A 17,662-nucleotide genomic window follows, 5' to 3' on the forward strand; every position below is an offset into this window, starting at 1 on the left:
GAAGCTTTCATCTGAAAAGCTATAAAATTGGAATTGACAGAATTCTATTTCACCCTGTAATAACTGCATGTTGCAGTTCCAGTCCAGGTTGAAATAACAGTTTCAATTTAACTTACATGTTCAATCTATCAAACAGCCTGCTAAGATTCAATTAACTTCATCAGTGAGGGTTGAATTTGAATACAGTATATCTCATCTCAAATGAATGATTTTGCTAGTTAATCAATGCTGCTTACATTTTGCCTTGTGGAGTTTAAAGGGGTGTGTGAGCTATTTGGACAGTAAAAAGACTATTTTAAAAATAGGACACTTTATTTCTCCATACACTTTAAAACTTTCAATATTCATTTTATCCCAAATTTGTGGCAGGAGACTTTGTATTTACAACACAAATAATGTTCAGTAAAAAATAAACAACACATAGAAATGTCATATCACCAAAATGTTTACAGCTGAAATTATCTATTACATAATGTTGGACTGCATTCACATGACCTGAAGACACTATTGTGTTTGCATTTACAGATCCACATAGTCTGCTAGCAGCAGTTATTTTCTTTGCATTTTGATTGCTTTTGTTCGAAAAAAGCTTTTTTTTCTTTTCTCTTTCCGCCTTAATCTGTGATAAAACGAAACTGAGATCCTCCTGCTGAAGTACACTACACCTATTAAATATTTTACTTGTGTTTTACAGTTTCAAAAGGCACTGCAACCTTAACAATTTTACACAAATATTGTACAACTTATTACAAGAATACATTTTTCACATACAACAACATCGATTGTACACATACACACCTTAAATGGCACACTTCACTTCATATACTATATATACTCGAAAACTATATATTTCATATTAACTTCTTTTTTAATTAATATACAAATTATAGATTTCTGTGTATTATACAAATTTCATTTTACATATACAAAATAAACCATAAAATTTACAAGTTTTCTCCCATTCGTTGCCAATCTGTATCCATATTAAGATACACATTTGCATTAGGCTGACAATATAAAATGAAAGAGAAATAAAATATAAAATCTTCTTAAAAACAAGGTATCACAGATTGAGTACCACATGAAGTGGGGACGGGAGGGGAGCTCAGAGTCTTTCAACTACAAGAAGTTGACCTGTATTTCTGTTGCTCTGTGTTGAAATGTCATTTGTGTGTTCTTGTTTGACACTTTCCCCACAGCTTTGGAATTCAGTAATAGCTAACATAGCCAATAACTACAGATCTTTTGCATTAATGCAACAGATGAGATTTCTTAGAAAATGCACTGCACATTCTTCTAAAGTAAAAGTTCACACACAAAATTGAGTAAATAGTAAAGGTAATTTTTGATTGCAAAACTTTTTTGGTTCACTAGACCACTGGAATTTCTTTACTGTTTCATTTTGTACTCAACACTCTTCCTAAAACAATGATTCTTAGACTGTGAAGATTTGTACAACTGCAAAGGAATGTAATATGTTATTGTTTCCATTTTCTATATTAATCAATCTGAGATTTGGAATTTGTCTTCGCACCCACTTACATGCTTTGAAATTGTCAGAATATTTAAGTTTCTTCTTCTCAAAATAGACTCATTCACACATCAAATAACAAGGCACATGCACAGTCCACACTATCTCTCTTCAGAAAATTGGCACAGCAACTGGGAGTCACTCTGTGTTGCGGGAGGAGTGACACAACTGGTCTTCATGACACTGTCCGCCCCTCCTCAGACCAGTGTTCCCTGAGGGTCTGGGAGGGACGGTGACCGTCAGACAGTCGTCTCATTGCGTCGTGCAGGCTTCAGGGGTTGAAGTTCACACTGCTGGAGTCGGTCAAAGTCATTGTAGTATTCGTGATCTGATTCTTCCTCAGATGACTTTTGCTGTAGGACAAACGGCCGCTGAGGATTTGGTCGAGGACCTGTAGTTCCAGTATCTGGTATACCTAATGTGTTTGGTGCTCCTGTTGCTGCATCATTCACTATGTGGTACTCAGGGTTGTCAACACTTGTTTTTGCAATGAAATTTGGATATGTTGTTGCAAATCCGCCATTGCACAAATCAGTCGAATCTAGAACAAAGATGACAAACAGTTATTTTATTGTGTATAGCACATATAAAACAATTTCAAATATTTTATGTATTTTGAGCTCCTAATATTACAGTAAAATCATTGATGATTTTCATTCATGCTGTTTTTTTCAGTTACATGACAGATTGTCACAGGTTACATGTTTAATACAACTGAAACATTATTTTACTTGTCAGATAAGATGTTAGATATTGTATAGCTTACTAACTAACGTAGAACAACGTGGATCCCTACCTGTTGACATTTTAGAATCACTTATGAGGTCAACATAATTAGTTGCACCCTGATTCTGTTGTGGAGATGGCATCAGATAGTCATCATCATCAAGAGGTAAATCAAGCTTCATGCCGCCAACTTGTGCCTCCCTCTTGTTCTGATCATAGTCATCCTGTAGTCCATCACACTCTGCAAAGGAATGAAATAGATCACATGATACGTTTGAAATCAGAGATTAAAATTATACAGGTAGTCTCTAAGATGAGCCATGAGGAACACCGTCTCTGATGTTCTAGCAAATACTTGAAATTTTGTTTTGCAGTGTATAGCTGAAGCCAGCCCAACAAACACTGCTCATGTCCTTCCTGTGATGCCCATTGTCTATGTAAAGCTTTGGTTTGTTTCCCATTATGAGTGAAATGATTTTTAAAGTTGAATTTTATGCGTCCATTCAATTTAGTGGACCCAAAATAGTCTAGTGCAATATTCGTTTTATCAAACTGCATCAACAGGAACAGTAAAACACAAAGAACAACCTCCACTCCTGCAGCAAAAGCACCACCAGTTGCTGTTCAGTTGCTGCTGGAGTAGCAATTATTCTTTGTGCTTTACTCTCCCTTTTAATGCAGATCAATAAAATGAATAGACTTATTTGAGACTGCTCAATCAAATAGGAACATGAAATTCCACTTCCAAAATGATTTTGCTCATATCAGGAAACAAGCTGATGTTTTACGTCAACACTGGGTGTTGCATGAAAGATGTTATGAGCATTATTTGCTTGAGCTGGCTCCAGCTACACACTACAAAAATGAAACTGCATTTATATGCCAAAACACCAGACAAAATGTCCTGACTAGTCTTAGGGGAGACACCCTGTAGATTTCATCCAGCCTTGTGGGAAATCAAGAGTTTCAGAAAACATCTGATTGCATAATGTGCTCAAGATGAAACTGTAATTTGCTTTCATATCAAAAGTATATTTCATCACATGAGTAAATGTAATGCATGGTTTTTTCTTCATTCATTATTGAAAATTTTGTGCTACTGCTAAGAAAGTAAGGTTGGCAGCAATAGTTCACAACAGAACCTCATTTTCTTTGCTGATGTGGACTGAACATACAAAGCAGTATAAGAATAGAAACTAAATCACTCACTGAAGCCAAATTTTGTATTTATATGATCATAATCACAATTAATTTTTAACACATATTCATTGTGGTTATCCACCTGAGTAAAACTTGTTATGGCTGCTTATATAAATGAGCTTTATGAAAATTTGACTACTGTTGTGTTTACGAGCATACTGCAGATAGCTGACAGTGGTACATGTCTTCAGTAATTTATTGTGAAATTTAATACTTTCCTATCATACTGGCATTTCAATGTGCACTGTTATAATGCCTCACATGTCTCATACTTTGTAGCAGTTGCAACAAGGGAGGGAAAGGTTCTTTTCTTTACTGCACAAACTTAAGTGGAATTATGTCTTCATATCTGATTATTTTTCAGTAATCTATCATTTATTTTCATTTATTTCTTTTTTCCCTAAACACTCATCTGTTACTATAGTGTCAGGAACAATGAAGAATGTTTGTAAACAATAAACACTGGCAGAGGAGCAGTATAAAAATGATGTCATAAAATCTTTACACAATACTGTTTGAAACAGTTAAGAAAAAACATAAATGTACTTAACATAATTCACATCACCATATGGTGTTTTTTGGTGATTCTTTTAGAGGTATTTTTTGTATGAATTTACTGTAGTGCTATTATTGTTTCTTGCAAGGGCCCATAGGTTCTAAAAGTTGAGTGGACATGAAACTGACCACGTAAGAAGAGATGACTAAAAAATAATAATCCAGTTTGCATCATAAATGGTTTCAGTGGTGCAAAAGCATTGCCATTCATCTACAGTGAATCAATAAGAAGCTGAATGTGTCATACCTGTGACATATGCATAAACTATTTTGGAAAGGATAGACTACTACACCCCATGAAGATGCATGTTGAGTTGCAGACAAGCACCACGGAAAGACTGTTGCACATGAGCTTTTAGTCAAAGCTTTCATTAGAAAAGAAAATACACACACATTTACACAAGCAGGCACACCTCACACACATCACTGCTATCTCTGGCTGCTGCTGCTAGAATACCACTCTCCTCTGGAACTGTGCCAACCTGCAACTCATGGTGTCACCTTTATGGTGACCAGTAATATATCCTTTTCATAATATTGTTTAAATCCAACCTCGACTTTCATTGTTTTAAAGGTAAAAAACTGTTATACATCATCGGCCATTTGGCATCCACTGGTGCAAAAACAGCCTCCTTTATGAATTATGGACTTCAGCAGCCTGTATATTTCCTAATGATGTATACCCCATATCATCATCTTGATTATTTCTTATCTTTTGGACTACAAGCAGTAAGCCTCCTCAGTGTATCAAATATGCATCTGTGTGGCCACATGTCCTGCTTACCTCCATCTGATTTTAATTGCAATTATATTTTCCACTCCATTTGGTTTCCTACTTTATTCTCCTGCCTCACCCAGTAATTTTAAATATACATATGGCCATTACTATCTGAGCAAAACTCACTCTTTTATTGTTTTTCACATTAAAATCCACCCTGTTGCAGTAATTCAAAGTATGCTATTGTCAGTTTTACATTTCACAGATACTAGAAGCTTTGTTTTGAAAGCCCTATTTGGTTTGACAAATGCACTCTAGGCCAGTCATTACTCTCTAGTTTATTTCTTTTGTTGTCCACCCATTTCTTGTTATATTCTCTACACATAAAAACTCACGAGCTGTTTCCATGAGTCCATAATTGTTAATTTAAACTATTTTTGTCTGTCAGCATGTTGGTTATGCTTTATCTTTCTGTAATTTATTTTCAAGCCTACAGTCAAACTTGCTGCATTAATTTTCATCTACAAAACAGTGGTGGTTCAAGTGCGATACATGAACATATATTTTCTTTCTTCATTTTTCCTGTTTAAGGATGTGCAGGATTCCCTCAAGACTGCTCCAAAGAGTTTAGGTAATATACGCTCAACTTGCCTGAGTCCTACTGTAATTCTAAATTTCTCACTCTTCCGACAAGGTCTAATGGAAGATTGTAGTGACCCCAGCTCGCTGGTCACTCCACAGTAACCAGTCAGCAACATCGCAAACGACCAACGCCAGAAGACTGCACTCTCCAGTGGCCAGTCAGCCTCTACCTACCACACAGTGAGTGTCGGAGTGTGTGCAGTTGTTGGAAGCAAGCTACATGTAGTAACCATGTTAATACTGTTGTACATCAGTTTGTATTGTAGACGAGCAAAGAAATAAAGTATCAGTGCTCTAAAGTGAAGCATACAGTTAATAAATACCTACAAGCTGTAGCACTGATCTGTATATTCTTCAGTATACTAATGTTGTATCAATGCATTGTTATAGATTTTTTTATTTATTTACAGATTTTCTGCTTTGAAGTAACACATTCTGAACATTTTTTATGAAGTGGGTAAGAGAGATGCTGTACTGTGCAGTAGCATCACAATGCTATTATGTACATAATGTACACATTACTAACTGAAGATTGGACTGATAGACTACAATAGCCACATATTATTTCCTTGCACTTGAGACAAGAGAGACAATGTTATTTTCAGCTTTGTGGAGTGTGTGTTAGTGAAACATACTGCAAAACTGCATTGAAAAGAAAGGAGAACATGGAAATAGTTTGCGCAAGACTGTTAGTGGTACGCAGTTGTTCTTACCCCGTGTACCAAGCATCTTGAGTGGGTCACTACAGTATCTAGAGGAGTCGGTAGATGTCGAGTTGCTGCCACTGCTCCCACCTGGGATTCCATTGTTCGCAGTGCTGGGCTGACACTGTACAGTGGGAATGTGAGCGCCTGCCACATTTTGACCGTAGCACCGCACGAGCTCTCGATCCCAGTTGTGTCTGTTTTGTGGTGTAGGAGACTCTGGCGTCCAGCACTTCGCATCACCAGGCCCACGACTGTGAGAATGAGGAGCTACATTGGAAACGCCCATAGACCCTGCAACTGGATATTCTTCTGCATCACCTACTGATGATGCTGGCTCTGGGCTTTCTGTAGTGGCAGGTAGGTGCTTGTCATCCTGTCAGAATACAAAACAAATTAGTTCCAATATGAGAGGAAACAGAAAGATATTACTATATAAAATTATGATTAGAATAACCGAGGAAGAAACCTTGCATCTAATTAGAATAAAAGAAAAAGGATTTCCGAATTCTTGAATGAAAATCTCAATAAATAGGAAATGTTTTAGGCATGTAAAATTCGATATTTATTTATAAATAGCATTAGCTACTATATAATCCTTCCAGATTGTGCTCAATCCTCTTTAAGGCTAGCGTAAAGTAGTTGCCTAAAAAAAGTTAACAATATACCAATTCTAAATTATACCATTTCTTCTCTTTTTGCTTACATTCTAAACCAGTGATTTCACTATTTCTAATCACTGCCAGCACCACCACCACCACTACCACCACGACCACCACCACCACTGGTATCATTATCTAAGATGATGATGTCACCTAATGACAGGTGAGAAAAGAGGCACTGTGTTTCTATATGTGAGCAACAGTGAAATTTATCATTTTGGTTGTCACAAATATTTGAGTGTTTCTTTGAATTTTTTTATTTTTTATTTCTGAGGTGAATGTCAGGGTCGGACCTAATAGGAAAGCTTAATTTGGTGTGAGTTCTCAATGTCCTCAATAAAATTTATAATCTTTGTTTGAGTGTTTCTTCAGAGTATGTTGCAATTTCCAGCCTGTGGTTATGGTGAGACACAGGAACATAGGCCCTCATCCCCGAATACAAATCAGATTTAAGATATGTATTGACATGAGAATGTGACAGTATTCCTTTGTTTTTTCTTACAACCATGTTGTCTGTTCATGGCTCTCTCACTGGCTGTTTAGAACTGTGGTTAGCAACAAGGCAAAATCTGCTTCCCACTTATCACTCCATCTCTTATGTTCATCCTAGTTCTCAGCCTGGTGTTACTGTTTCCCATCCAACCATTCTGAACTCTTCAAAATAAATCTGCATATGACCTCAATTGCCTTAGCTGCATCCGTAAGTGTAAGACAACCCCTATATTAATCTATTACATGCACAAAAAATCATTGAATTCAGCAGCAACAGATCAATCTATGAATGAAAGATGATCCTGTACACTTCATTCATAAATCTGTGAAAAAACCTTGTCTTAAAATTGGGTAAATTTGGTACATTATTGTCCATCTATTGATTATGGATAAGCTGATGCATCTAGAAAATTGTTTGTGAGATGAAGAAATATAATACTAAGAATGACTGATAAAACTGCATATTGAACCTTAAGAAAACTATGTAGCTTACCTGCTGAACTGAATATGATGGCAGTTTCATAAATCTGTCACCAGGAATGACAAGAAAACGACCAGGATCTCTTGCCATGTTGGCAAATTCTTCTGCTAATTCCTTGAATGATGGCCTGCTGTCAGCATCAAGAAGCCAGCAACGGATCATGCTCATGTACACCTCAATGGTGCATATGGGTGGCTGTGGAAGTCGCTCACCCTTTTCCAGTAACTCCGGCACATCACGTGCAGCTATATTTTCGTAAGGACGTCCACCATATGTTAACAGCTCCCACACAGTCACACCTGCAAATCACATGGAGTGTTAGAAGTATCTGGTTCCCTCTAACATTATAAAAAGAACATTACAGTAATTTTTTGGATCTGGGTTCATTGTTGAGTTTTCTGTCTACAACCATGGCATTCAAGTTGCTATAATAATAATAATAATAATAATAATAATAATAATAATAGTCATTTTCAGCAATATTATAATTAGTGCCTTAACAGTGATGTTACGTAAGTACTACTGCGTGCATAGACCAGCATATGTAAATAACAAAATACCAACACTGTTATTGAGTGTCCAGTTCTTAATTTCTAGTAGTCTTTGTCATTTTTACAATAATATTCCAATTTATGTATTCCTTTTAGGTACTCCTTGGCGTTTAAAAAGATGATGATGATGATGACGATGATGATGATAATGATAATAATAATAATAATAATAATAATAATAATAATAATAATTGTACTAATGACTTTCTACAAAGTAGATATGCAATGACAGAAGCTATACTTGAAATTTTGTTACTACATGATTACTGCAAAAGATCAACATAAGACAAGTGTCAGCACCAAATATTTTTTAAAGCAATATGATTCTTCACAAAGGTATGAAATCTTGTCAAAAGTTGAAACAGTGACATGTGATAAGATACATATTGGAACTACAAGCAGCACATAATGTTTTTAAATATTAATCAGTGTACATTTTTTGATAAGTGTTGGTAATAAAATGGGAGAAATGGAAAGAAGAATGATTCACCTGTTTTCAGAACAATGCATCAATAGAAACAATACTATTAATATCAAATTTATCATCATCATCATTATTATTATTATTGCTAAATTGTTATATGTGCAGACAAGCTGAGTACCTACCAAATGCCCAAACATCACTCTTATGTGTGAATATTCTGTGTTGGATGCATTCAAGTGCCAACCATTTAATGGGCATCTTTCCTCCAGCTGCTTTGTATTCATCTTCATTGATCCTCAGCAGCTTAGCAAGACCAAAATCTGTAATCTTTACGCAGTTTGGATTCTGTACTAGAACATTCCTTGCTGCCAAATCACGATGAACAAGACGTTTCTCTTCTAAGTAAGCCATACCTGTAATTTGAATTTGTGACAGTTAATTATATAAAAATGGTATTTCACATCATAACATATACTGACAAATGTCCTTATTGTATCCTCTGTTTTATAAATGCTGTGCTCTCAAATACTAATAAAATGAAATCCTACATAAAAATTGGGAGAAGATGCCAGCATCTGCACTTATAAGTGCATTTAAATAAAGCATGTATCACTGAATTAATTTCTATTCCCAGGGTACTATCCTTAAATGTAAATTGTATTTGGGTGGGGGTTTGTCAGTAATTTTTGTAGCCCATGTCTGTCGACTTCAGTAGAACCATCACATATTCTACTACTGACAAGAGCTATTGAGGAGATGGTATGTAGTACTCTTCATATAAAAAAAACACACATGTTAAGTACAGTGCTTTAAATCTCTAAACTATCAATTATAACATGATCATGAAAGACGATATTCTATTTGTCAGATCATTGGCCCTTATCTGGAGTGTCAGAACTAATAATAAATGTGAAAGTGTAGAAAAGTGTAAATTTAACTACTGCGAAATATGAGGACAACTGAAAATGGAAAGGAAATGCAGAAGACAGGAAAAAAGTGAAGAAACTATTCACAAAAAAAACCTATTCCAATTTCAATTCCTGTTTCAGCAACTGATAATTATGTAATTTTGAAATGTTAATGACATTTTAGTGAAAAGGGAACTCATTTCAAAACTGACATAACTTTCATTTTACGCCATAAAAATAAAATGGGTTTTTCTTACATTGTGCACTGTTTTAAGGTTACTTTCAAATACGAGTGGCTTCACAAATGCAGAAACTACTTGTGTATCAATCTGCTGACTTCCGAGTTAGCATATTTTTTATAAGCTTCAAGTGGAACAGAACAGGCTCTGACAGAAATGGTGTAACCATAGCATATGGCGCCTCTTAATGACTACACAAGACACCTGATGAATTTTTTTGTGTCAGCACATCCTTGTGACATTAGCATTTGATGTCTTTAATTGTAATCCTGATTAGCACAGTCCTTCCCTAAATTAAGTTCCTTGTGTTTCCTCTGAAGCAAGTAATCAAAAAAATTAGAAAGTAAATTCCACTTCTATCATCAAAACTTTATCAGTTACTTATCATTTATGCAGTCAACCACAACACTTATATTGCCAATGAGAGATGTTACAAGTAATTCTCAATGTAGATTGAGAGGATGCACTGGTGAAATCAAACAGTTGGAGAATATGTGGATCCTTAAACTTTCTCAAATCTTTCATAGTGATCCCTCACAAAAGCGATAATGTGCAAGTACAGATCTAATGAAAGAACATGTAGAAAATGGATCTTTAATTGGTAAAGAAAGAAAGAAGAAAACATTAACATAATTCTATACAATTTTCATACAAACCTCTGGCAATCTGTGTGCACCACGTCAGCAGAGGCTTAGAACCAATACGATCTCTGTTGTTGCGCACATAATCAAGCAAACAACCTAATGGCATCAGTTGTGTCACAAGCATCATTTGCTGAGCTAAACAAACTGCTAACAGTTGCAACAAGTTTGGATGCTCAACTGATGCCATGATGTATGCTTCTTCCAGAAAATCCTTGTTTGTATTTGCACCTGTCCCTTCACGCAATACTTTTATTGCTACAGGAATTTTTGTGTTTTCACCTTCTGGTACCCATACTCCCTGCAAGCAAAACAGTTTTATAGGCAATTTAATTAATTACTTTTTTAACCATTCTCAACTTGTAATTCATCCACTTTACTTGAGCATCAGGCACATTAATAATCACTGGGGGCATCATTTTGACACAATCACAGGTTTAATCTATGGGACGGATCTAAAACATCTTTAAAATACAAAGAAGCAAAACATACTGTTTTTCATAAAACAAATCTCTGTTAGACGTGTGGGTTTGATTTTCACTATTTTTATAGATCACACTAAAAGTGATATTAAATTCCTGAGCACATTTAGTACCTTATAAACTGTTCCAAATGCTCCATATCCAAGAACACCCCCTCTCCTCATTTCTGCCTCTTTTATTATTCTAAGCTTTGCAAGGTTTGGTTTGACACTTGTGGGACTGAGAGGTTCATTGTCCTCCAACATAACTCTTGTCATTTTCACTGTATCTTCTTTTGCTTTTGTCTTTTTTCGCCACACATATACTATAACTGTCACAAATACTAGGACAATAATGACAAAAATGGTAAATGCAGTAATGATTGTTGTCCATGGCACAGCCTGAGTTCTGTGAAAACAGAAAAAAAAAAACATTTGAGTTAGCTATATTTAAATTTTATGCTAGTGCAAAATAACATTCTCCAATCATCATACATACTTGTAAGGTGACAAAATCCCTGGGTTTGAAGAACAGTAAGGATCTTGTCCATCAGGAAAGACTTTATGAGAACGTTCTGGAGGGCATGTTTCTGTGCAGTTGAATTGTGTTGTATTATCTGTGGAACTTTCATCCTGGAACAGGAAAGAAGGTAGATTTTCATTGAGGTGAAACACAAAATTCAGAACTGCATAATTATGTTACTCTTTAGAACCATCACTTCTAATTTTTTTCATTTTTTAAAATATTGTTTCAGAGGATAATTACTGTATTTTCAGTTTTGATTATCACTGTCAGTCCATAACACATCTATTAAGTATTGTGAAAATATTTTATAAGCTACCTTGCATCTGATAAGTCTAATTATTAACTTTCACAAAAGTTACATTCTATTGTAAACAGAATACCTCCATAATTTATTTAGAAAATTTCCTGAATGGATAATAAATCATAAGAAGTATTAATGTGTCAGCACTCACAATGTACAGCTTGTAGCCATTGCAACGGATGCAGTCAGCAGCAGTGGGACCAGTGCATCCCCGGCACTCCTTTGCACATGGCTCGCACACATGCCGTGTATCATCCGGATAGTGGTCTGGAGGGCATTCTTCCTCACATTGTTCACCACGTTTGTATTCTTTGCACTCCTGACACACCTGTGAACAAAAATTAATTGGTGGCTACAAAAATGTTAAAGGCTACAGCAGTGTTCCCACCAACAGACACAATATATTTAATCTCTGAAAAATATATTTTTACTGTTTATCACAGCACTGAGATGTTAATATTTTCCTAGAAAACAACTAATGTCATATGGTTGAAGACATGTATTAAAAAACAAACAAATATACTTCATCCAATAAATTGGATACCTGATTTCATATGTACAGCATCACAAATTTTCTTGTTTCGAAAATCATACTTCAGGAAATACCCGTAAGGGGATAAATGGTTGCGCTTCCAAAACTGTGAACTCAGTGGAGCACACTGTTGAACTTTGTAATATTATGGGAAAGCAATGAATAAGTAGAAACTTACTAACAGGTTGAAACTGAATGTTAGGTCGGGACTTAATGCAGGGCCTTGCCTATAGCTGGTAAAAGCATTGCCCAGAAAAGACAAGTTTCTGGGTTCAAGTCCTGGGGCAGCAAACATTTTTAATCTCTCAGGAAGTTCTAGAACAGCACTCACTCTGGAGCAGAGTAAAAGGTTCATTCTACAATGAATGAGTTTTGAGTGTACCAGTCTCTGCTACCCATGTTCTAGGCTTTATGCACAGGTGAAAATAATTCCATGGTATAACACATTATATAAAACAGTACACAAATGGAACAAAGAACATATTTTCTGACAGCTCATGCTTTGTATTTTGTGTGCAATCCATTTACTGATGCCCTCCTGACATTGGAACTACTTAGAAATTGGAAACCAAAGTGCACAATTTGTGTCATATCAGAAACTTTGTTCATAGCTTTAAAGACTAATGCATTGACAATGTTGTTGTTGTTGTTGTTGTTGTTACATGTGAGTAAAAGAGACTCTTTCAGTGATATAATGTTTCAAATAAAAAGAATTCACCACCATCACCACCACTACCACTACCATCCATGACAACAATGACAACAACAACAACAACAGCAATGATTAAACTAAGTCATGTTTGTTCTATCTTCATGTATTTTGCCCTGTCTTCCCTTTTATTTGGCTGACCAGTCTTCTTCCTCCTTTGTATTGCCATATACTACTGCAGTCACTTAGTTCTTGTTTCTTTCATAACTGTCCTACATTATTCTCAATTTTTTCCTGTATTTCAGTGTATCTTAATTCACATTACATATGTGTCATTCTTTCTTTGTATTTTAATTTGTCTTCTTATGCAGTAATATGCAGCCTGGTCTCAGAAATCTCATCTCTGCACTTTCTATCCATTCAGTCTGTCTTTTAGTAAACATCCAACTTTCATATACATACATGCACCCAAGTCTGTGCTTCCATTACTTTATATAGTCTAGGCAATGTATTTCTTCTGCTACTTTTAAAATGCCTTTTGATTGTGCGACAAACCTTTAACTCATATCATTATTTGATATGAACATAAAATACCCCCAAGATTTGTTGACTGTTGCCACGTAATTAGTAGTAGGAGATATACTATGGTATTGGGAGACTGTATGGATACTTGGCACATTAAAAGCATAAATTCAAACATGCATCACCATTTAAAAACCAATATCATAATCTATTTCTCACTAGTTTTTTTAAAGGAAACACACACACACACACACACACACACACACACACACACACACACACACACACACACACAGATGCACATCTGTGTGTAGCAACTTACCTGTTCATGGAAGCCATAACTCGTACACTTCTTGCACCGTGGATGACAATGTCGGCAAATGGCTTTGCCTGCCAGAGTAGCCAGTGAGCTACCCTGTATGTTTGAGATAACCCATTCATGGTAAAAGCCTTCTGGGCAGGACTCATTGCTTGATAGACATTTACCCTACAATGAAAATGTTAACAGTCAAAATTCTGCTCATAGTATCCTTAGAGGACTTCGATAAACACTGGGAAAAAAATTTGTGTGTCCATTGCATTCCTTGGATTGATCTAAGTATACTCCCCTCTTTTATCATGTTCTAAAGTGTTTCCCATGAACAATTTTTTTTTAGAAAAAGTTATGAATACATTAATATCAGAATAACTAAACACTGAATTACATTTATGACCTTTGTATTTATTGAGTGATAATGAAGAATGATTTACGACTAAGCCCAAGGAGAAATAGGTAAAATTTGTTTGTAACATAGCTTTATACTCACCACAGTGAAGTCAGCTGTCACTACTGCTTTTTCACAGGAATTGCAGCCAAGCTTTCCTACATAGTTCCCAGGACCAGTGCAGCCTTCAACACAATTTGAATGACATGGTTTGCATTCCCCATCTGCAGCGTACTTGCTCTTTGGACAACTCTGTACACAGAATGGCCCATCACGTACATTCTTGCATGCTTGACAGTGATCAGGCCCTGGTCCATGGCATGTAAACCTACATTCATCATGGCAGCGTTTGCACAGTTTTGGGCCTGCTTCATAGATCCTGTAAAACAAGTTTTGTTGTTCAAATTGTTACTAAGCTTTTTGAAAAACAAGGTGCCATATTTTAGTGTGTTTGGGTGGGGAGGGAGAGGGGGGAGGGGTGTGTAGATTCAGAGCTGTCACGCTATTCAAATATAGTAGTAAGAACAGCTGTTACCAATTCCATTGTAATAGTATCAAAAAGGCAAGATTTTCTTGAAAACTAGTACATATAAAAGAAAATCATTTTCAAATTTTTGTGTAGGAACAAATGTAATAATCTATAAGAGACTAATTATCTTGTCACTTGTTTAAGATTTTTCTGTACATTCCGTTATCCCTCCCCCCAATCACACTACTTAAAAAAAGTAAGTAATGCAGCTAATTATGGTTAACAATCTATGTTCACACTCTGCTTTATTTCAGATTCAGTAAAGGAAAATGCTGTTGCCACAAAACAAACTCTTTCCTCAAAAACAGAAGTGTGTAGAATAAAGGAAGAAATAGGGGTAACAAGTTTACTAGCAGATGTCAATGGTGAATCTTTGACAATTCTACCCATCCATCCTGGTGGATTGCCAGAAAAATCATTAAACTACTGTTGACCACAGATCCTGAGATGAAACCCAACAAGTAATACATTAAAAAAAAATCTGTTTGTAAATGATAAACTATTCCATATAATATGCAAATGTAGAAAGAATGCATGCAGTAAGCAGAAAAATTAACTTCTTTTACTGTCAGGAAGAAATTAGTTTGATCGTTCATTTCTTTTACTTTAAACACCTATAGTAGCAAAGAGCAAGTACATTTTGCTTCCTTTGTCAAAACATAATATTCTAAATTTTATTTGAATTTTTTAAAACTTTCTTCATGTTTTCCAAAAATCTATGTATTAGATACACATTAGCATAATGAACTTCACATGCAGAATAATCTTAACAAAATTGCAGTTGTTTCTCTTGGCTATATACCGGAAAGAAATAAATCAGAATTAATCCAACACACCACTTACATTGGTTTCACACTGCAATTCTCAAGGCATAGATCGTCAAGCTGAAAGTGTGCACAAGACAAACACTGGTTTGGACCAGGACCCCAGCATCCTTCACTTGTACATTCAGCATCACACACTTGCTTCTCTCGTGCTAAAAATAATAGTAAATATACATTATTAGCTGTGTGTAGCAACAATTGTTGTAAGATAAAAATAATATTCAATCTTCAACATCTATATTTCATTATTACGTGGGAGAACAATTACCAGTATTTGAATGTTGGAACTTTGAACTGGGACTCTCTCTCTCTCTCTCTCTCTCTCTCTCTCTCTCTCTCTCTCTCTCTGTGTGTGTGTGTGTGTGTGTGTGTGTGTGTGTGTGTGTGTGTGTGTGTGTGTGTGAAATGTACAACTTATTACATATTCACTTCATATTTATGTTTGTAAGCCACATAACGATTTTTTAAAGTAAAATGAAAGTTTCTCTCTTTATGACTGTATAAAGCCTTATTTGTAGAAGTGTGTTTGGTTTTATTTAAAGCATTTTCAATGGTCAGGTTTTTTGCTCCTACATTAACATACAGGTGTTTGATTTTTAGCACACTACACTGCATTGCATTGACACACAATATATTCTCATTTGCCTCAAACACTAAAAGGTTATTTCTGATTTTATGTAAATACTCTTTTCTTGTAACAAGACATTCAGTGAACAGAGCAAATTCATTCACTAAATTTTTCTTCCTTCACACTTATCTTTCCAAAATATGGTGAAACAATGTACATCTTCATCAAGTACTCTTTTATTTGAAAATTGTTTGCATCAAATTATATGTTTTCTACTTACCACAGTCACTCTCATTTTTGTTATTCTTGACTTCCACAGAATGTTCTCTTGATTTTTTCACTCTTGACCAATCAATCCCATTTGCAAAACACAAATCTTTATTTTCCAAGATGAAGATGGCACCGGAATTGACCTTCTTCAGTGACTTCAAGCCAAGTGATTTAAGAGAGGACTTTACTATATACAGTGATGAAAAATACTCAGTCAATGTTCGTCCACCAATAACTTCCAGATTCCTGTTAAAAGTAAAAATATAATTATATGGTTAGAAGACAATATTGATCAGCAGTACTTGAGTTACTCCAACAGTTGTGACTTAACATTTAACTTAAACTAAAGGATAACAATGTTCAGTTCTGAATCAAATGTATGAAAAAGTTAGGATAACATACCTAAAGTAAGAGAGATCCACAAAATCAGGATGACTGCCTTGTATGTTCAGAAATCCTGTAATTTCTCGCAGTGTACTAAAGACTTCCAATTCACTTGGGTGCATTGGTTTATACCGATCACCGAAGGTGTAATTTGGAAATATTTGTTGAAAACCAGTGAAGGTACCATCCAGAATAGATACTGATCCTTCAATAATAGTACAATTCTGAAATTTCCTAATGTTTCCAGAATGTATTGATTGTTCGCCTTCACATTTCTTTGGACAGGGACCTTCACACAAAACACATTCACCATTCTCTGCCTGTAAGAAGAAGAGCCACACATCAAAAAAGTCCTAAAATTCATGCCTCTCAATGAAGATCCACCAGTACACAATCTCATAGCTTGAAATCACATCATACTAATTCTGCATTGTGTAGTAGTGACTGAATAACAACTCACCTTTTTATTTGGGGGACAGCTTCTAACACAAGCACCATTATCTTTCAGGAGATGATCAGGGCATTTCTTCACACAAGTGGCACCATAAGCGTATTTTCCATTTGGGTTTTTCTCCCACGAGTAAGTACTGGGATTGTACTTTTGCATTGGCGGGCATTCTTCTGTGCACACACCATCGTCATAAAAATTCTTGCATGCCTATACGAAAGGAAAGATATAATAGCATTATGAGAAATTCTATACTTGATGTAAGATTTGTTTCAAATGGTGCAGGACCATAAGAGTTTTTGTAACATGTTTGCAAACCCATGATTAGTTATTACACTAAGCATCAAATAACAAAATTACTTCACAGTTAATTTTCTCCACATTACCAAAAATAGTCTTTAGTGAATAACAATTTATTTACCTCATACACTTATAACAAGATTACGATACAGGAGATACGTCAAAAATCAG

The 17,662-nt window shown here is 35.4% G+C and overlaps 1 protein-coding gene across 4 annotated transcripts in view; it reads right to left on the minus strand.

The window, feature by feature from the left end:
- Positions 1–293: 293 nt before the first annotated feature.
- The window catches only part of LOC126268110 (epidermal growth factor receptor), a 706,996-nt gene continuing 689,627 nt past the window's right edge, over positions 294–17,662 (minus strand). For 2 of the 4 annotated variants that reach the window (XM_049973626.1, XM_049973625.1), the window contains 15 exons: positions 17,204–17,401; positions 16,762–17,063; positions 16,370–16,605; positions 15,541–15,673; positions 14,271–14,547; positions 13,787–13,951; positions 11,913–12,089; positions 11,434–11,567; positions 11,070–11,343; positions 10,490–10,775; positions 8,869–9,099; positions 7,724–8,010; positions 6,167–6,452; positions 2,328–2,498; positions 294–2,072 (listed from right to left, as the gene is read on the minus strand). In XM_049973626.1, coding sequence (XP_049829583.1) covers positions 1,771–2,072; positions 2,328–2,498; positions 6,167–6,452; positions 7,724–8,010; positions 8,869–9,099; positions 10,490–10,775; positions 11,070–11,343; positions 11,434–11,567; positions 11,913–12,089; positions 13,787–13,951; positions 14,271–14,547; positions 15,541–15,673; positions 16,370–16,605; positions 16,762–17,063; positions 17,204–17,401 — 3,459 coding nt within the window. In that variant the 3' untranslated portion in view covers positions 294–1,770. Of the gene's footprint in view, positions 2,073–2,327; positions 2,499–6,085; positions 6,453–7,723; positions 8,011–8,868; positions 9,100–10,489; positions 10,776–11,069; positions 11,344–11,433; positions 11,568–11,912; positions 12,090–13,786; positions 13,952–14,270; positions 14,548–15,540; positions 15,674–16,369; positions 16,606–16,761; positions 17,064–17,203; positions 17,402–17,662 lie in introns of all 4 variants that reach the window. The other 2 variants (XM_049973624.1, XM_049973623.1) reach the window with 1 other exon arrangement.

Source organism: Schistocerca gregaria, chromosome 4 (assembly GCF_023897955.1).
Source record: "Schistocerca gregaria isolate iqSchGreg1 chromosome 4, iqSchGreg1.2, whole genome shotgun sequence".
Classification (NCBI taxonomy): domain Eukaryota; kingdom Metazoa; phylum Arthropoda; class Insecta; order Orthoptera; family Acrididae; genus Schistocerca; species Schistocerca gregaria.